Raw genomic sequence first — 18,558 nt, 5'->3', positions numbered from 1 at the left:
TTTGTCCTTTAAACGTCGTCCTAAACTTTTGATCAGCTGCAAAAACACTATTTCAGTTTAACTGTTGTTTTCAATAAAATATTTACTCAAAACATTTTTTGTCTCACTCTAATTTCTTCTTGTTGCAAATTGAAGTTCTACTACCTTGTTGAGATTCAACCCTGTGAATTTTTACCATTTTTCTACCGGTCTTAAAAAGACTAGATGCAAGTTGGTCATTTTATACTCACTACTGCCACCTCAGGTCTCACACATGTAACTGCAGCCTCTATATTGAGCTCTTGTATGACGGCACTTCAGACCCGAAGTAACACATATTTCAAATATGTTAATGTTCAATTCTTGGAATCAAGGATTTTTTTCCAATCCTAGAAATAAAATGTATATTTATACAATTATTTAAAGCATTCATGTGTATCGGACCCATCTCTGAAGCAAAAATAAAGAGAACATGAACAAATGGTCTCTACAGGACACAGCAGCTCAGACAGAAAGCTTTTTAAACTCAGTGGACAGTTTTGGACAATGAAATTAGTATTGGAGTGGAGTCCTCCAGAGCTGGAGCACTGAAGGTCTGGGTCTGAATGAGCAGCACGTTGTTTATAACGGAGGCTTTTGAGAAGGACTGAATCTGTAGGAAGGTCCGTTCTGCAGGAGAGCGGAGAGATTGTTGTTGTGGAAATGTGCGTTTGGCTGAAAAGTTGTTGGCTGTTGGAGGCTATAAAAAGCATGTCCAACGTGAACCAGGCTCTGAGGTTTTTCTAAAATGTCTCTGGTCCGCAATGTTTCTCACACGAGACAAAGAGAGAAAACAAAAAATAAACATGACAATAGAAGAGGTTTAAAGCAGGACTCGGCTCGCTCTGCGGCTCAAACGTCCACATTTAACATGTTCTTATAAAACGCTTTGGGATTTTTCAGATTCCTGCGTTGGACGTTTGGACGGAGCCCAGAAGCAGATTCCTCTGAAGCTGTAAACATCTGTCACTGTGAAGACTCAGAGCTGGGACAGAGGCAGCGCCGAGGACTCCCTGCCTGAGGGTCCCTGGTTCAACGACACGTACAACAGCTTTTTTCTAAAATGAGACGACAACTAAACTGTGCTGAGTAACAGGTCTCCGTTAGGGCGGTTCACAATAATGGTATCTGGAAACGTTTTTCTGTAAGTTATGCGGACGGCCCACAGCTGTACTTATCAATGAAACCAGTTGAGACGGGTAAATTAGAAACGCTTAGCTCCTGCGTAAAGACCATTAAGACCTGGATGACTGTGAATTGCCTCCGTCTAAACCCTGATGAAACTAAAAAACAAGGTTATTATATTAGGTCCTCAAAAGCTGAGAGAGTCTTTATCTCAGCAGATTTTCTCCTGGATAATATTAGCATATCGACGAGCTCTATAGTAAAAAACCTTGGAGTTCTGTTTGACCAAGACCTGTCTTTCAAAACACCTATAAACCAGGCCTGTGGAATAGCGTTCTTTCACCTACACAACATTGCTAAAATACAAAATATCCTAACTATGAGTGATGTAGAAGAGACAAAGAGAAGAGAACACATCACACCTGTGCTAAAGTCTCTCCACTGGCTTCTTGTTGAGTTAAGAATCAAATTTAAAATCATCATCATCAATCACATTTAAATCCATAAAGGGTGTGGATCCGCTCTGTCTCCAAGACGCTATCGACCAACCAGAGACTCCGCTCTCAAAACTCAGGGACTAGTGATTCCTCGAGTCTCCAAAATCACTGTAGGAGGCAGAGCCTTTAGCTCCAAGCTCCGGTTTTATGGACAAGGATTGGACAAGAAGAACCGAAGAGGGACTCCCATCGGCCCTGGGTCTCTATAGGCTGTCCGTCCATGGGAGTGGATCTTTCCTTCTGCGGGGCGACAGTGGCGCAGATGGTAGAGCGGGTCGTCTCATGATCGGAAGGTCGGGAGTATGAATCCCGGCCACTGCCGCTGTGTCCTTGGGCAAGACACTTCACCCAATGCCTGTGTGTGAGTGGTTGATGGTGGTTGGAGGGACCTTCTATGGTTCTCCCAGAGGTTTTTTCTCCTCTTTTACATTGGCTTTTCTAGCTGCCGAAGTTGCTTTGAGATACCAAGTTCAAACATTTTTGCGTGTAGTTAATTGCAGTAACAGGATTACAAAAGTGGCAGTAAGATAATTAGACATGCTTCATAACCCACGAGCTGACATTCCCCCACAGGCCAGAGCTCCTGTGTGTCTGAGTGTGTAGACGCGGTGCTGCAGGTAGACTTGAAGGAAACCATGTGTCCAACTGTATCAGAAACACCACATGTCCAGAGGTACGTCCACCAGGAAAACAGTGAAGTCAAGAATGCAAGAATCCGTTTAGAGCTAGAGCCCGAAGACGGGATGTGCCTCACAAAGCTACAGACAAACCGATGCAGTCCTCCCTGTTATATCTCCTCTTCACATGTCCACGTCCAGGTCAAATACTATTTTATTAAAACATATCGTCAATTGTCCAGGAAGAGACACCAAAGAATATATTCCCGATGCTGTTAAAGTTCTTTAATGTCTCGATTTGAGCCCAGAGATGATCACACATGGGTCAACTAGAGCTAATTTAAATGACTTTTGGCTATATCAATTTCCCCTTACTTTATATTTATTCGTCTTGAACTTGTTAAAGATACTAAAATCAAATCCATCAGTTAATTAAAAAACGCGAGGATACAAATGTGAATATACAAAAACGATTATTTTTAAAATGGAGTCAAATACAAATGACCTCCTTGAGTTCTGCACCTTTTAAAACAAAGCCACATTTTGAACAGCTCTTATAACATCCACTCCTTTAGAGCGGTGTGATGTCACTGTTTATTGGTCAGACAAATGAGACTCATGCAAAGGCAAACCCAGACATCTGGTCACCCTAAATCAGCACAGGTGAACAACATAGCATTTTGGCACTAAATGGCTTTAAAAGTATTAAATCTGAGCTGCTGCTGTGGGTCAAACAACACGTTTCTGTTCAAGGGCAAGAGAACGGACCAAAAAGCTCAGATCTGGCCTCTGCATCTGGCTCTCATCAGACCAGACGCATCACATTTCTCTGAATCAGGACCTGTTTCTTATTTCAACATTAATATCCTCCGTTTCCACCGAGTCCTGACTTTAGACTTTACCTCAACAGGACCAGGTCTAGACCGACTGAGAGGGGCAGGTCAGGGAGACGTCTCACACACATCTCACCACTTATTTTTCTTTTTTTTGTGATTTATTCACATGGCATGCCGTTCCAAATGTGCTCCTCTGAACGCAGGCAGCACGAGGCCTCCTGCTGAGCCTCGGGCAGGTCGCGTGAGTCACTGTGAATCCAAACCAGTCGACTGTGGGAAAATGTTCAACTCTCTCTCATGAAAAAGTCCCCCAATATTGAAACCATGTTGACGGAGAAGCGTCTTCCCACTCAGCGAGGCGTCTCCTGAGAGCCACTCGGAGACATTTGATCTGCTCTTTTATCATTCACGTTTACATGGTGGACTTAAAAGGACTATAGGGAGTTTAAAAATGTTAAAAGTAAGTATTTTCTTCCCCCTACATGTTCCTCCATGTCCTAATGTGTAGAATGAGCTCAGACCTGTTCACCACAACTGCCTCTAAAATCCTGCACTGTCACTCAAAAAGGTGTCACTTCGGCCCGAATTGCCGTCATGCACGAGCTTAATATAGAAGGTGCAGTTACACATATGGCCTGAGGTGGCAGTAGTGAGTATAAAATGGCGAACTTGCATCTAGTCCCTTTAACACATGGCGGTGTATAAGGGCCCATAAAATTAAAATAAAATCAAGGAGGATTTTTAAATTTCCACAGATTACTTTAAACTCCACCAGAAGTGTAAGGCTTACTCTGATGGTCACTGCAGTCAGTGGTCAAGTGTTTGCATTTTAGTTTATGCACAAGTTGTAATGATCAGATAAATGTATGTGATATTAATGTAAACTATAAAGTCGGTCATATATTTAGAGTAGAGAGGTCCAGTTATTCTTGTTTACTGTTTTTTTCTATTATAGTTTATGAATATATAGCCTATAAGGACAGGTGAGATGGTGGTGGGTGTGGTCAGGACAGGTGAGATGGTGGTGGGTGTGGTCAGTACAGGTGAGATGGTGGTGGGTGTGGTCAGGACAGGTGAGATGGTGGTGGGTGTGGTCAGGACAGGTGAGATGGTGGTGGGTGTGGTCAGTACAGGTGTGATAGTGGTGGGTGTGGTCAGGACAGGTGAGATGGTGGTGGGTGTGGTCAGGACAGGTGAGATGATAGTGGGTGTGGTCAGTACCTTGGCCCATCCTGGCACCGGTCAGGGCCTCCTTAGCGCTGCCGAAGCCCAGCTCGCGGCACACGACGGTGGCGGCGGTCAGGTCCCAGTGGTCATCACAGACCGTGCCCCACTCTCCGTTCTTCAGCACCTCCACACGGCCCTCGCCGATCCTCGCTCCACCTCTGAGGCGAACCAGGGGCTGCTGTGGAGAGAGGGAGGGAGGGTCAATCAGGGGGTCAATGCTTCATGTTCCATAAGGCGAGACGCTGCAGGTGAACCAAGAAATGAAATTAAAGGTAACGATATCAATTTGAAACCTTTGATGTGGATTACTGACATAAATATGATTTGTTTTAAAGTTATTGCAAGTTTTCTGCCATTGTTTGGGCATTTCTCATCATTTCCAGGATTTTATTTTATTTATCTAATGTGGACATAGCAATAACATTGGACGAACCAGATGCTAGGGCTGTGCAATTAATCGAAATTCGATTACGATTTCGATTACAACAGTAAACGATTACAAAATTATAATTTTATTTTTCAATTATTATTATTTTTTTTCATTTTATATTTTTTTTCAAATTTTTTTTTCAAATTTTTAATTTTTGGATTTTGGTCGCTTTTTTGCTGGATTTTTGTCTTTTTTTGCTGGATTTTTGTCACCTTTTTGCTGGATTTTTGTCTTTTTTTGCTGGATTTTTGTCACTTTTTTGCTGGATTTTTGTCACTTTTTTTGCTGGATTTTTGTCACTTTTTTTGCTGGATTTTTGTCTTTTTTTGCTGGATTTTTGTCTTTTTTTGCTGGATTTTTGTCTTTTTTTGCTGGATTTTTGTCTTTTTTTGCTGGATTTTTGTCATTTTTTTTAATGGATTTTTGTCACTTTTTTGCTTTTTTTCTGCTGGATTTTTGTCTTTTTTTGCTGGATTTTTGTCACTTTTTTTGCTGGATTTTTGTCATTTTTTTTAATGGATTTTTGTCACTTTTTTGCTTTTTTTCTGCTGGATTTTTGTCTTTTTTTGCTGGATTTTTGTCACTTTTTTTGCTGGATTTGTGTCTTTTTTTGATGGATTTTTGTCACTTTTTTAATGGATTTTTGTCTTTTTTTGCTGGATTTTTGTCACTTTTTTGCTGGATTTTTGTCTTTTTTTGCTGGATTTTTGTCTTTTTTTGCTGGATTTTTGTCACTTTTTTAATGGATTTTTTTAAGGGCAACAAATAATCGTTGGAATAATCGTGATTTCAATTATGACAAAAATAATCGGGATTATTATTTTTTCAATAATCGAGCAGCCCTACCAGATGCATTGTTTAAAGTGTCATTTTCAACACCCCCTTGTTTAAACACATGATAAAACAAAACAAGGCACATGTTATGCACAGGACCAACTTTGGCCCAATTCAAGCCACTCTTTGAACCTTATGAGAACCCAGAATCCAGAGCCTGTTGTTCTCCTGCCGTCCCCCTGACAGGTCTGATCCATCTGTTCGGTTTATGGGTTTTTGTTTTTAAAAAATATAGTTTTCTTTGTTAAGGACCTGTTTCAAATTAACAATAAATCTATAAAATATCATCCCGTCATAAGTAAATGTGACTGGGTCAACCAGGGGCCGGACTGGGACTGAAAAACAGCCCTGGACTCTGGTCAGCCTGGCCCAAATTAGCGTAAATGCGACACTTCCACAAATACATATGTGAACCTCTGACCCCCCGCCTTAACCAAGAGCATTTTCTTCAGTTCGGCTTTGCCCAAATCTAAAAGCTTCTTGACTGGAGAGCAACACTGTAACGCCTCATTTGAAAGCTCAAATCTAGAAAAGTCATGGTCACTTTTTGTCACGTTGTCCGAGCACATTTTCTCCAGTTTGGCTTTACCCCAGTCCAAAAGCTTCTGGAAAAAAGCTGTGAAAAAAGCAACAAAACTGAGACGAAAACAATGATGGAAATGTGGCAAAAAAAATGACTAAAAAGTGACAAAAAAATTACTAAAAAGTTACAAAAATGAGTTGAATATCCAACAAAAAAATGATGGGAAAAAAATCTGATGACGGGAGGAAAAAGATCCTCTCGGTTGAGGCGGGAGTTAAGAGGTTAAGCTTTTAGATTTGGGCAGAGCTCGGTTTCGCCCGGGGGTAAGGGTACAGTAAAGTGAGAGGCCCAGACCGGTGGCCCTAGAGCCAGTGGCCCTTCTGTGCTCTTCCAGAATGGACATATGGCCAGTCCGCCCCTGGGGTCAACCCTACAGAATAGTGGCCGAACGCTCTCCTTGGACATCCCCAACCTTCCCCGGTCACTTATTCTGTTTCTGTAGAATGCCAAAGCCTCATGAGTTAGAGGTCTCTGCCCATGGTTCTGGAGAATCTGCAGACTTTCCATCATGCCAAGATGATGAAAGCCTCGGCAGGAAAGCGAAGAAATGTCTTACGTGGCCCAACCCGTCTTGCCATCCCCTACATCCACCACAAAGAAAAGTCCATATTTGGAGCATTTGTGAATGGACACGCGTGGGAAATGTGATGGAGCACGGCCATGTTGGAGTGATTTCAGACAAGAGCCCAAGTCGCCAAAACGTGATAAATAAACATCGTTAAGAGAGAGTCTGGTCTGCTTTTTACTCTGACAATAAAACTATAAAGTTGAAACTAAACTAGACACAAATCTCTAAAGTGACACTGCAATGTGACAGATGATCCCAGAGCCTGAAGTTCAAACGTCTTCATCGTCTCAGAAACACTGTGTACTCTCTCCAGTGTGGAAACGCTGGTGTCATCTTTGCTGTTGTGTTTAGCTCATAATAATAATCATAATAATTTAATTTATCGTCCTCGTAAATCACGGGAGCGTAAACACGAGCAGCTGCAGCCGGAGCGGTCGCCACGTGCCGCTGTTAAAGTTTACGGCGGCGGAAAAAGCTCGTCACTGTTTTCCGAAGCTGATCACGGCTCAGATATTTACAGCTCGCAACAGGAGCGAGACACCAGTACATCAAGTACGTCAGAATTATCATTACATCAGATGAATCATTTACACTGAAAGAAGCTGCTCTGGGTTTGTTTCTGCAGATCTCTGTAAGAGGAATGAGGGAAAGGTAGATACTCTAAAGTAAAATGGACACAAAGGGTAAACAAAATAGGGTGTTGAACAATTAGTGTTTGGAACTTGTAGAAACCAATAACCTAATAAACTGGCCAGCTTCAAAACGGACTAAGCTGAAAACATAATAACGCTGTCGAGTCATTATATCAACACTGGCCGATGCGATCCAATACCACATTTTTGGATTATTGTATTTTAATTTGTGCTGTCGCGTTATTAAAGCATTAACGCAAATAAAACATTTTAGTGTGCAATTAAAAAGCCGCTGCATGAGCCGCTCTGTTAGATTCAGGGGGTGTACTTACTTATTCCTCACTGTCCTGTGAATGTTTACATCTTATGGCCAATAAAAATATGATCAAATGTAAGTGTTTGGGTGGTATTAGTTCAAGCAGATACTGTTTATTCATTCTTAAGATTTTAATAAAGATCAGACCACATTTTATGACCAATTTAGTAAGAAGAAGAAGTACTCACTTTTTCCTCCCACTGTATATGGTGTAACTCGTAAAATAAGAATATCATTCAAAAGTTGATTGATTTCTGTAATTCAACATGTGAAACTACTACATGATATAGACTCATTACATGTAAAGTGACATTTGTCAAGCCTTTGTATGTTTTCATTTTTTTGATAATGACTTACAGTCTATTTCCAAAATATTCTAATTTGATGAAATCTTTTCCCCCTCCCCCATCTCGGTGCCTCAGACCTCAGGCGCAGATGTGAGCAGCCTCGCTTCTGTCAGTCTGCCCCAGGGGAAACTGTGGCTCCAAATGTAGCTTACTAGGGTTGATGTTCACAGATGATATCGTCCATTTCTCATTATAAGCACTTTTTTAAAGACATTTACACAGCCTATATATGCTGCATATTACTATGTATGTTAGGAAAACGCGAGATTGCAGGATAAATGGATCTGAACAGAGTCACGGAACACGACTTTTGCAACAGAAATGTGTTAAAACTTGTGCGTAAAGTCTGAGAGGAGAACGACTTATTCAGAGCGTCAACTCCAGTGCTCTTCTCACACTAATACAAATGTAAATCGGAGCTTATTATTTGCATTTGCTCAACTTTGACGTAATGTTTAAGAAACAGTGGGTGAACGGGACAATATTTAGGAGTTTGCGTCGTAGCCACGTTTTTGAAGCCGCTCCACGCGTCGCCCAGTCCGTGAGCTCATACCCATGACTGCCTCCAAAGTACGACTCAAACCTCTTCATCAAGTTAGCAGACGACACAACAGTGGTGGGCTTCATCAGCAACAGAGACGAGTCAGACTACAGGAGTGAGTGAGCAGTCTGGCATTCTGAATCTGAGATGCACTTTCACCTCCAGCCTGTAGTCTCCCTGTCTCCACCTGTACGTTCTTACCTCCAGCCTGTAGGCCTTCCTGAAGCCCGCGCTGACGCTGGGGGCAAAGGCTCTCCCCGGGGCGCAGCTGACCACCACAGGCCCGCCCTTGGAGCAGGTGCTGTTGCCCTTCAGAGGAACCTCTCGGCCCAGTTTACACTCCGACAGACCCGCCTCGTTCCCTGTGCAGTTCACCGAGTGGCCCCAGAAGTTCTTCTTACGCCGCGACGACAGCAGCCTGCAGAGAGAGAGAGAGAGACAGGTGTTTAAGGAGAGACCAGCAGCCTGCCGAGAGAGAGAGAGAGACAGGTGTTTAAGGAGAGACCAGCAGCCTGCAGAGAGAGAGAGAGAGAGACAGGTGTTTAAGGAGAGACCAGCAGCCTGCAGAGAGAGAGAGAGAGACAGGTGTTTAAGGAGACCAGCAGCCTGCCGAGAGAGAGAGAGAGACAGGTGTTTAAGGAGACCAGCAGCCTGCAGAGAGAGAGAGAGAGAGAGAGAGAGGTGTTTAAGGAGAGACCAGCAGCCTGCAGAGAGAGAGAGAGAGAGAGAGAGAGAGAGAGAGAGAGAGAGAGAGAGAGAGACAGGTGTTTAAGGAGAGACCAGCAGCCTGCCGAGAGAGAGAGAGAGAGAGAGAGAGAGAGAGAGAGAGAGAGAGAGAGAGACAGGTGTTTAAGGAGAGACCAGCAGCCTGCCGAGAGAGAGAGAGAGAGAGAGAGAGAGAGAGAGAGAGAGAGAGAGAGAGAGAGAGAGAGAGAGAGAGAGACAGGTGTTTAAGGAGAGACCAGCAGCCTGCAGAGAGAGTCAACCCCAGGTTTTTCTTTTTTTTTTTAATATTTTAATTAACTTTCATTTCCACAACACAGCTGCCCAGCAGTACAGCGAGAGGGAGGTTACACTGTGAAAAACATGTAAGCTTTATATGTGTACGAAGTGCCTGGTATAAATAAACATGCCTTGCCTCTGCTCCACAGATTTCATTAAGTTCCTACTGTCTTTGTTCTGACCCCTGACACCCTGAGAGGATCCGCAGATGTTCTCACATGTTCTCACATGTTCCTGGTGGTTCTCATGTTCCCTGACGGCTCCTGCTGCTGAAAAAAACACGTGCCGCTCTCAAAACACAGTCGTTAAGATATGAAACTCCCATTCCTCACGTTAAATTTACTGAAACCTTTCATGGCCTGTGCTGAGTTCACTGGTCTGTGAGAGTCTGGCTAATTTCACAGCGAAAGCCAACGGAAAAGAGAGAGAGAGAAGATAATTATGTAACACATGTAAACAGTGTCAATAATGAAATACAGGACTGGACTAAACAAAAGGATCAAATCTGCAGTGAGTTTTGTGCAGCAGAAAACTTAAAAGACTGTGGGCCCTATGTTCAAATCTAAATAATGGAGCAGGTTTAAATGTTATATTATGTGACATATTAGTTACAAAGATTTGCTCAGAGGGGTTTTCTCTCTTCTTTAGTTATTAATGAAGAATGTTTGGGTTTTAAGCTGAATAACGTAAATGAGGTAGTAATTCGATACAGAAAAATCCTTGTGAAAAAAAGATGTTTGGATTACAGCGTCATCTCGGCCAGCCTTTTCGTGCTACACATGGATACCAAACTGTCAGTGTTTGAGAATACATAAAAAATATTACTTTGACTAAAAATAGGAAGAAATATTTTAGTTAACAAGACGAACACTGCCACAATAGTATCAGTATTCATAGTACTATTTGTAGCAGTAATAACGGCACCTTATCTGAGTTAGGTCGGTCAAATACTGGATCTCCACAGGGCTGCAGTCTCTCTCCATTGCTTTTCATCTTGTATAAACATGGTCCCGGTCCAGTTTTTTGTTTTTTAAATGTCAAAAATGGAAGAACTGACCACACCACATTGATTTTAGAAAGCAGGCTCCCTCACAAGACCAAAAAACAACTTTATGGGTCAGCCTGTCGAGTGTGTGGACAACTAACCATATTTAAGGATCATCATTGACTGAAAATGTAGTTTTAAGGACAATTGTGAGACTGTCTCCAGGACGTTCCTCACCCTTTGCATGGTGAGTTCCTTCTTCATCTTTCGGGCCGACGTTATGTAGTACCCAATGGAACTACCAAGTGGTACAGACACAGTTTTGTAGGAGCGGTTGTAGGAGTAGTAGTAGTAGTAGCAGTAGTAGTAGCAGTAGTAGGAGCAGTAGCAGCAGTAGTTGTAGTGGTACTCACTTGTAGGGCTTGGGGTTGTATCTTTTCTCTGTGGGGAAGCCGTACATGCCGCAGATGACGCGGCTGTTCCTCGTTGTCCAGTCCATGTCACAGATCTGCCTCCATTTCCCAGCGTCCTTCACTTCCAGGAAGCCCTCGGTGATGGGCACGCGCTTCCTGTGCGAGTATGTGGCGCGGATCCGCACGTCCTCCACCTGCACGTTCACCGCCTGAAAACAGCAGGGACAGTCAGCGTGATGAGGAGGACTGGAGTACGAAGACAGAGGGAACTTATGCTGAGGTCCTGCTCCCTCTGGCTGAAAACAGCTCCTCTTATTCTATGGCGGCAGATAATAATCTCATAACTTCTTGTTCTGTAGATAAAATATCCCGCCCCAGTGTCAGAACCACAGGAAAATGTCCAGTCTCACTCAGGAACACATCAGTTCACCGGCACTGGACAATCTGAAGGTGTTTTGAATGGAAGCAATAAGACAGTCCCTTGAAAATGCCTGATTTCAAGTGTCAAAGTCAACCTTTCTTTTCATTTTACATCTGTTTTAACCAAAGAGACTCTCATTTTTGTATTGACACTGCGTTCCAAATTAGTAATGCAAATTGTATTTCAGTAAAAAAAAAAAGTGTTTCAATGAAACTCATGGATGGTATTGTGTCTCAGGGCTCTATGAATCACTGACATTAATCTCAGAGACCTGGGATGATTAGTTTTCAGGTTAAGCCCAGTAAAAGGAAAAAAATACTGAAAAAGGATGTTCCACATTATTAAGCAGATCATCATTTTCAAGCAATATGGGAAAGAAAAAGTTTCTCTCTGCAGATGAAAAGCGTAAAAGAGTTGAATGCCTTGGTCTAGGTATGAAAACCTTCGATATTTCATGAAAGATTAAGTACTGTATCATACTGATAAGAGATTTGTGGATGATTCAGACACACTCGGGTTTGTGCAGATAAAGGCACAATAAGGACAGTTTCTGCCAGACAAATACATCAGATTAAGAGAACAGCTGCTACAAAAGAGCAGACAGGTATTTGAAGCTGCTGGTGCCTCTGGAGTCTCCCGAACATCAGGGTGTAGGACCCTCCAGAGGCTGCAGTTGTGCAAAAACCTTCTATCCGGGCCTCCCCTAAACTGTTCAATGAAGCTGAAACAGAAACGGCTGCAGTGGCTCAGAAATACATGAGGACTCATTTTCAAACAGTCTTGTTCACTGATGAGGCCGTGTGACCCTGGATGGTCAGATCATTGGAGTAGTGGATGGTTGGTGAATGGCCACAATGTCCCAACAAGGCTGTGACGTCAGTAAGGAGGGGGCGGAGTCATGTTTTCGGCCAGAATCATGGGGAGAGAGCTGGTCGGCCCCTTTAGGATCCCTGAAGGTGTGAAAATGACCACTTTCTTCTATGGTACAAAACCATTCCCGAACAAGATCATGGTCATGCATGACAACGCACCATGTCCTGCTGTAAAGAATACCTCTGCATCACTGGCTGCTATGGGCAAAAAAGGAGAGAAACTCATGATGTGGACCCCCTCCTCCCTGACCTCAACCCTATTGAGAACCTTTGGAGCTTCAGCAAAAAAAACTTCTATGAGGGTGGGAGGCAGTTTTCATCCAAACAGCAGCTCTGGGAGGCTATTCTAACATCCTGCAAAGAAATCCAAGCAGAAACTTTCCAAAAACTCACAAGTTTAATGCATTTTTTAATATGTAGTGTTTTCAAATTGTTATCAATTTCTTGGGTAAAATTGATGACGTAATTGATTCTGCAAGAAATTAACCAGAGAGGACCAGCTAGTCGTGGGAGAGTCTTGGTTGTCCAGAGACGTTCTAAAGAAAAATGATTCTGTCTCTGTGAGTCCATATAGTAACTCTAATAAAAACAGAGCCCTGAAAACGTAGCTGATAAAGGAACGCACCAGCCCCTCACACAAACACCACCACATCACGGCGAAAGAAGCGTCTAATAATATTGAATCAGATTAAAGCCTATCACCAAATACAGATCCATCGCTGTAATGTCCGACCAATGCGAGTGTGAGGAGGCGGAGCTTCAGTCTGAATGAGCTTCCTCACCACACACAAATACAAGTTAAATGGATTGAACTGATCAGAAACTCACTTTAAACTCAGACTAAAACTAAATCAAAAGTTTTTCATTGGACGAAAACTATGACAAAAATGTCCAGATATTTTTGTCAACTACAATAAAACTAAATAAAAATGAAATAATTATTTGATTGTGAAATCCTGGAGGGACTGATAAGAGCCAGTTCATCAATTACTAGTCTCTGTTCAGGCTCATTGTTGGAAACAGCTCCCCCTGGTGGCCTCATTTAGGATTCAGCTGAAGAGAGGTTTCTCCCATCTGCATGGAACAGCTCCAGGTCTGTTTGTAATGAGGATATAACATTGTGTTTTTCATGGCCATTTAAAGTTTTTCCATTGGAGCATTCAATGGTTCAATGAATTGATGGAATTTTCTGCTTTGTCTTAAGTCCAGACATTAGCTCTGGCCGGCTTCCTTCCACAGTCGAAGAAGTGCTTGTAAACTCACTTAAGAACATTGAAGTCATTTGTCCATAATTATGCCTAAGTACCGGGTGGTTTTGCTGCTCCTCTCCCCTCTGTCTCTCTTCGTGCAGGAGGTGGTTTCCTCGAATCACATCACGCTGAAAGAATGTCTCAGACCAGGATCAGAGTGGATTTACCATCAGCAGGAAACTCACACTCAGCGTTTCACCAGAACTTTACAAAACCAGAGAGAGAAGAGAGAGGGGGGTCTGAGGGAGCGAGACGTGAGCAGGAGTTTTCCATCTGAGGGAGGAGTGCACAACGTGACTATCAGGCCCGGACAGATACAAGACACTACGGCTTAGCTGCTAAAACAGCCGTGATAAGATAAGGTACTTCTGATACAAACTGAATGAGGCTCACATAAATGACTAGTTTTGGTCAAATAAAATGTGTTTTATAGCAATTATGAACTTTTAAAATTCGGTTTAATAGTTCTTAACAATGATTAAAGCGACACAGCATAACTTTTCAGGCTTAGCGCCTCTATACAGCCAGCACCACCACTGGACTATCCCTGGTCCTGATGTCTGCGCAGATGCTTGCAGCCGATCATTTCCCGATTTGACCAATATCGGTCCAATCACAGACCGAGAGGCGGGAGTTCATCGCACCAAGAGATGGAAGCGGTCACTAGGGCTGAACGATATGGACAAAATTTCATATCTCAATATCGATACAATACTATGGGTTAGGTGAAAAATAAAAACATAATAATAAAGAGAGCAGCTTTATTGATGAAAATCTGTTGTCTATCTTGCTTTTTTCGATTTTAATGTTTTGAATGTTGAATAAGACAATACGATAACAATATATCTTTCAGCCCTAGCGGTCACCACACTCTTCCAAAACAATAGAGATGATACACTGTTTTCTTCTGCTCTTTCGTCTGTTTTAAATAAGAACCAGCATTGTATTGGCAGACATGTTCACTGAAGGTTTCCTGCAGCTTGTTCCTGTGTCATACCCAGAGTTTCCCTGATTGGTTGATCCCACCTGTCAATCAGGCTTCGATCACGCTCCTACACTACAGGTCTTTGAAAAAGCATGCAGTTTGGCAGGTCTCCCCATTTCCTGACAGGTCTCCCACTGCCTCTGACACATTTCTCTATGGGGACAATAAAGTTAGCCATAACATTAACCATTTACCGATTGGAGCTGTGACCTCCATCAGCACTTTGTTTAGAGAGTGATACAGCAGCATGATACAGGCGTCTGCACCTGTAGGACCTTCCTCATTGTGCACCAAATAATAAACACACTAACCCCTGATCTGAGGGGTTTAGGTCAAAATTCAAATCCTCCACATTGTTCTGCGACCATACGTGAGGTTGACCAAAGAGGAAAGAGTCAGAAAGAGCTGAGACAGTCCTCCCACTCTCTGTGTGTTTGGGTCATGCTCAGACGGAGGCGAGCGGTGTGGTCAGTGGAGGGTCAGAGGAAGGAAGCTCTGACTCTGTCTGTGTGAGGGACAGACTAAACGGCGGGCTGTGCTGAGGTAACATACACACTCATCTGAGCTCTTTCCACAAACTCACACTGTTCTGTCGGAACCGTCTGCGGCGTCTCAGAGACAGACAAACCCGGTCAGGAGGTGACAACAGGCAAGGCCACTCACATACCAGGCCAATACTGTCATTTGAATACCAAGGATGTCATTGGTGATGGCAATCCAGCATCAGCAGCTTAAAATGGACTTAAAATGGTTTAATAATGATATTAAAAACGCATATACTTGTATTGTGCTTTACAAGCCTGTGTTTACAAGTTTCTCAAAGCATCACTCCATACTTGGCGGTAGCTACAGCTGCCCTGGGGTAGACTGATGGAAGCGAGGCTGCCAGTCTGCTTTAGGACGGAACAATTTTGCCAAAAAGCAATATTGAAATTTCAATTTCCCCCAACAACCCAGTTTGCCAATAAATAACTTGTTGTTGTATATCACTAAAATATAGCCTAAACTCATTCACAACTGACTAATAAATAATCATGAATTAGCCAAACTAACAATCACCTTTAAGTCCTTTATAATCATTGTAAATATCATTCAACATCATTCTACATGGTATATGTCATTTATATAATTTACAATAATCTTACTGTAATATTTTGCCATGAGCCCACGTGGACAAAATCACACGTCTGATGTGCTAATGCAATAAATGGTTCAGCCTCGTCTGAGTCATCGGCCCCACCCACCACCACCAACCTCATTCATCCTGGCCTATTGTACATGTTTTTAGTGGTAGGTGCTAACTGCTGTATCACCATGCAGCCCATACCAAATTTGGTCAAAATGTTTCATTGCAGCCTGTAGGAGGGGCCTACGCTGTGTTTCAACCAACGCAGGGGCAATTATTACTAATAATACTAGTATCCATCCATCCATCCATCCATTTTCTTCCGCTTTATCCGGGGCCGGGTCGCGGGGGCAGCAATACTAGTATAGTTTACTATATTACTATATTATTACTCGCAATAATACCTGTTAAAATGTTTTCAAAGAAATACAATTTGTCCCTCAAAATGCAGGAAATAGTGTTTTATTGTTTTTCCTCAGTATAAAAGCACAGCCGTTTTACACCAGCACTCGCCGTGCGCTGTGAAACAATACTGGCCCAGACAATATGTAACCTACAGCGTTCATCTGAACCTACAGCGTTCATCTGAACCTACAGCGTTCATCTGAACCTACAGCGTTCATCTGAACCTACAGCGTTCATCTGAACCTACAGCGTTCATCTGAACCTACAGCGTTCATCTGAGCCTACAGCGTTCATCTGAACCTACAGCGTTCATCTGAACCTACAGCGTTCATCTGAGCCTACAGCGTTCATCTGAACCTACAGCGTTCATCTGAACCTACAGCGTTCATCTGAACCTACAGCGTTCATCTGAACCTACAGCGTTCATCTGAACCTACAGCGTTCATCTGAACCTACAGCGTTCATCTGAACCTACAGCGTTCATCTGAACCTACAGCGTTCATCTGAACCTACAGCGTTCATCTGAGCCTACAGCGTTCATCTGAACCTACAGCGTTCATCTGAACCTACAGCGTTCATCTGAACCTACAGCGTTCATCTGAACCTACAGCGTTCATCTGAACCTACAGCGTTCATCTGAGCCTACAGCGTTCATCTGAACCTACAGCGTTTATCTGAACCTACAGCGTTCATCTGAACCTACAGCGGTCTGTAAAACAGTCCAAAAAGTGTGCAGAAAAAGTGACTTTAGGGCTGTTTTCTCCAAATCATCAATGTCATTCACTCTTTAACAACATCTGCACTTTAGCCGCTCCTACAGACTCCACACTTCACCACTCAATGACTTTACCCAAATCTAAAAGGTTCTTGAAAAAAGCGTGAAACGAGCGACAAAAACGAGCTTTTATGTGAAAAAATATCACATAAAAGCGACTAAAACGGAACAAAACATGTGACAAACCCACAGCACAGCGGACGAAACCCTGATGACACGGTTTGTTTCTGCTTGAGTCTGGTTTAGTTCTGGTGCAACCCTGAGTCTGAGCTCAAAGCTGAATCACGATATGATGATGTCGTCATGGCGATCAGGTCACAATTCCACTCATTACTCATGCCATTATATTGGTGTGATCCTTCTTCAGGGGAGTTCATGTTTGTGGCACGTGTTTCCAAACGTGCCTCTGTGGAAACTGCCCTGGCACACATCAGACTCAGACACTAAAGAGACCAAATATTTTCTCTTCCCTCGCCCTGGAAAACACGTCCCGTAAACAGGGCAGCTCAGACAGAGGCCGCGCTGTGCCCATGAATCAGGCTCAGAGTGAAAACGTGAGCGACGCCGGAGGAATGTCTCGCACTCACCGTGACCTGGAAACACAGTCCAGAGTCACTGCACTAAAGACCGTCACAACCTCCGCCTGAACCAAGCACGTTTCCCCAAATCCAACGCAGACACTCTTTGCTCTCGGAGAAGTGGCGCTAAAAGGGATTTGAAACTTAAAGCCCCAGCAGATGGTCAGTGTAGAACCGTCCGGACCGTAGCTGACCTCTTCATGTCGTGTCCGTGAGCCACGCCTTCCTCCAAACACCCTCACCTGAGCCCTCGCCTTGCTTTGCTCAGACTGATGACTGTTCTCCCACAGTCACTCCTCTCAAATCCCTTTTCCAGAAACGACTGCACCAAAGGGATTCCCCAGGACTGAACCAGAGCCGACTCTGAAATCATTGGTGGAAAATGTGGAGGAGCGTCGCTTCTTCAGGGGGAACACACAGTCCAAAAATGTGTCTCGATGCCAAAGACTCTTTTGTTTTAAAGCAGTACTAAGTAACGTGTTTACCTTAATAAATCCTTTCCGTAGTCCCTGTGGAGGTAGTGCAAGTGTTTATGGGATGATTGGAGGCTCTTTCATCTCCCCCTGGTGTCTCGGGCCAGAAAACCATGTTTGCAACTTGGCTGCCACCGGACCGGGGCCACCAATACACACTAAGGCTGTATCCGAATGTCCACACTATTCCCTAACCCCTCATTCACTACATAGGCCCGCACTATATAGTCACTATATAGTCATTGATTCTGTTGGCGATACTTTCTCCGCGCTGCGTGACGTCACGCGCGCTGCGGCTGCAGATGTGTTTTTTTTAATTTTTTTTAATCTGAATTTATTTATTGTTACAAACATTTATTTTATGAAACAGAACGACTGTTTTGGCACTTTTACAGGCGTTACTATCATCACCAAAAAGAAAGAAAAAAAAAAAAGTCACCCCAGCGTGAGCTCAGAGACGCCGAAAGTAGGTCAGAGCCCGGTATCCGAAGCGCCAGGAGATTGAGTGACTACATCTGCTAAAAGTTCGCGAAACTCCGGGAATAAAGTATTTCTACGATAAAGACCAACCAGACTCATGAGACAGTGGAATATTTATGGATTAATACGAGTCAGATACGCTTTTACTTCACATGGATTTTACGTGAATGTCTTGGATTATTCGAGAGGACGCTGTCGGTCATTTAACAGCGCAAGCTAAAG

The 18,558-nt window shown here is 43.2% G+C and overlaps 1 protein-coding gene across 1 annotated transcript in view; it reads right to left on the bottom strand.

Annotated features, from left to right (window-relative positions):
- Positions 1-18,558, bottom strand: part of LOC306982485 (lysyl oxidase homolog 2A-like) — a gene marked incomplete at its 5' end in the record, with an annotated part of 54,942 nt that overhangs the window by 16,486 nt on the left and 19,898 nt on the right. The window contains 3 exons of the mRNA XM_079582421.1: positions 4,315-4,498; positions 8,773-8,989; positions 10,972-11,180. Coding sequence (XP_079438547.1) covers positions 4,315-4,498; positions 8,773-8,989; positions 10,972-11,180 — 610 coding nt within the window. The remainder of the gene's footprint in view (positions 1-4,314; positions 4,499-8,772; positions 8,990-10,971; positions 11,181-18,558) is intronic.

The sequence above is a fragment of the Gobius niger genome (genome assembly GCF_951799975.1).
Source record: "Gobius niger genome assembly, chromosome: 24".
NCBI classification, from domain to species: domain Eukaryota; kingdom Metazoa; phylum Chordata; class Actinopteri; order Gobiiformes; family Gobiidae; genus Gobius; species Gobius niger.
Note: the sequence above shows the minus strand (reverse complement) of the source record. Positions and strands in the feature narration are given on the sequence as shown.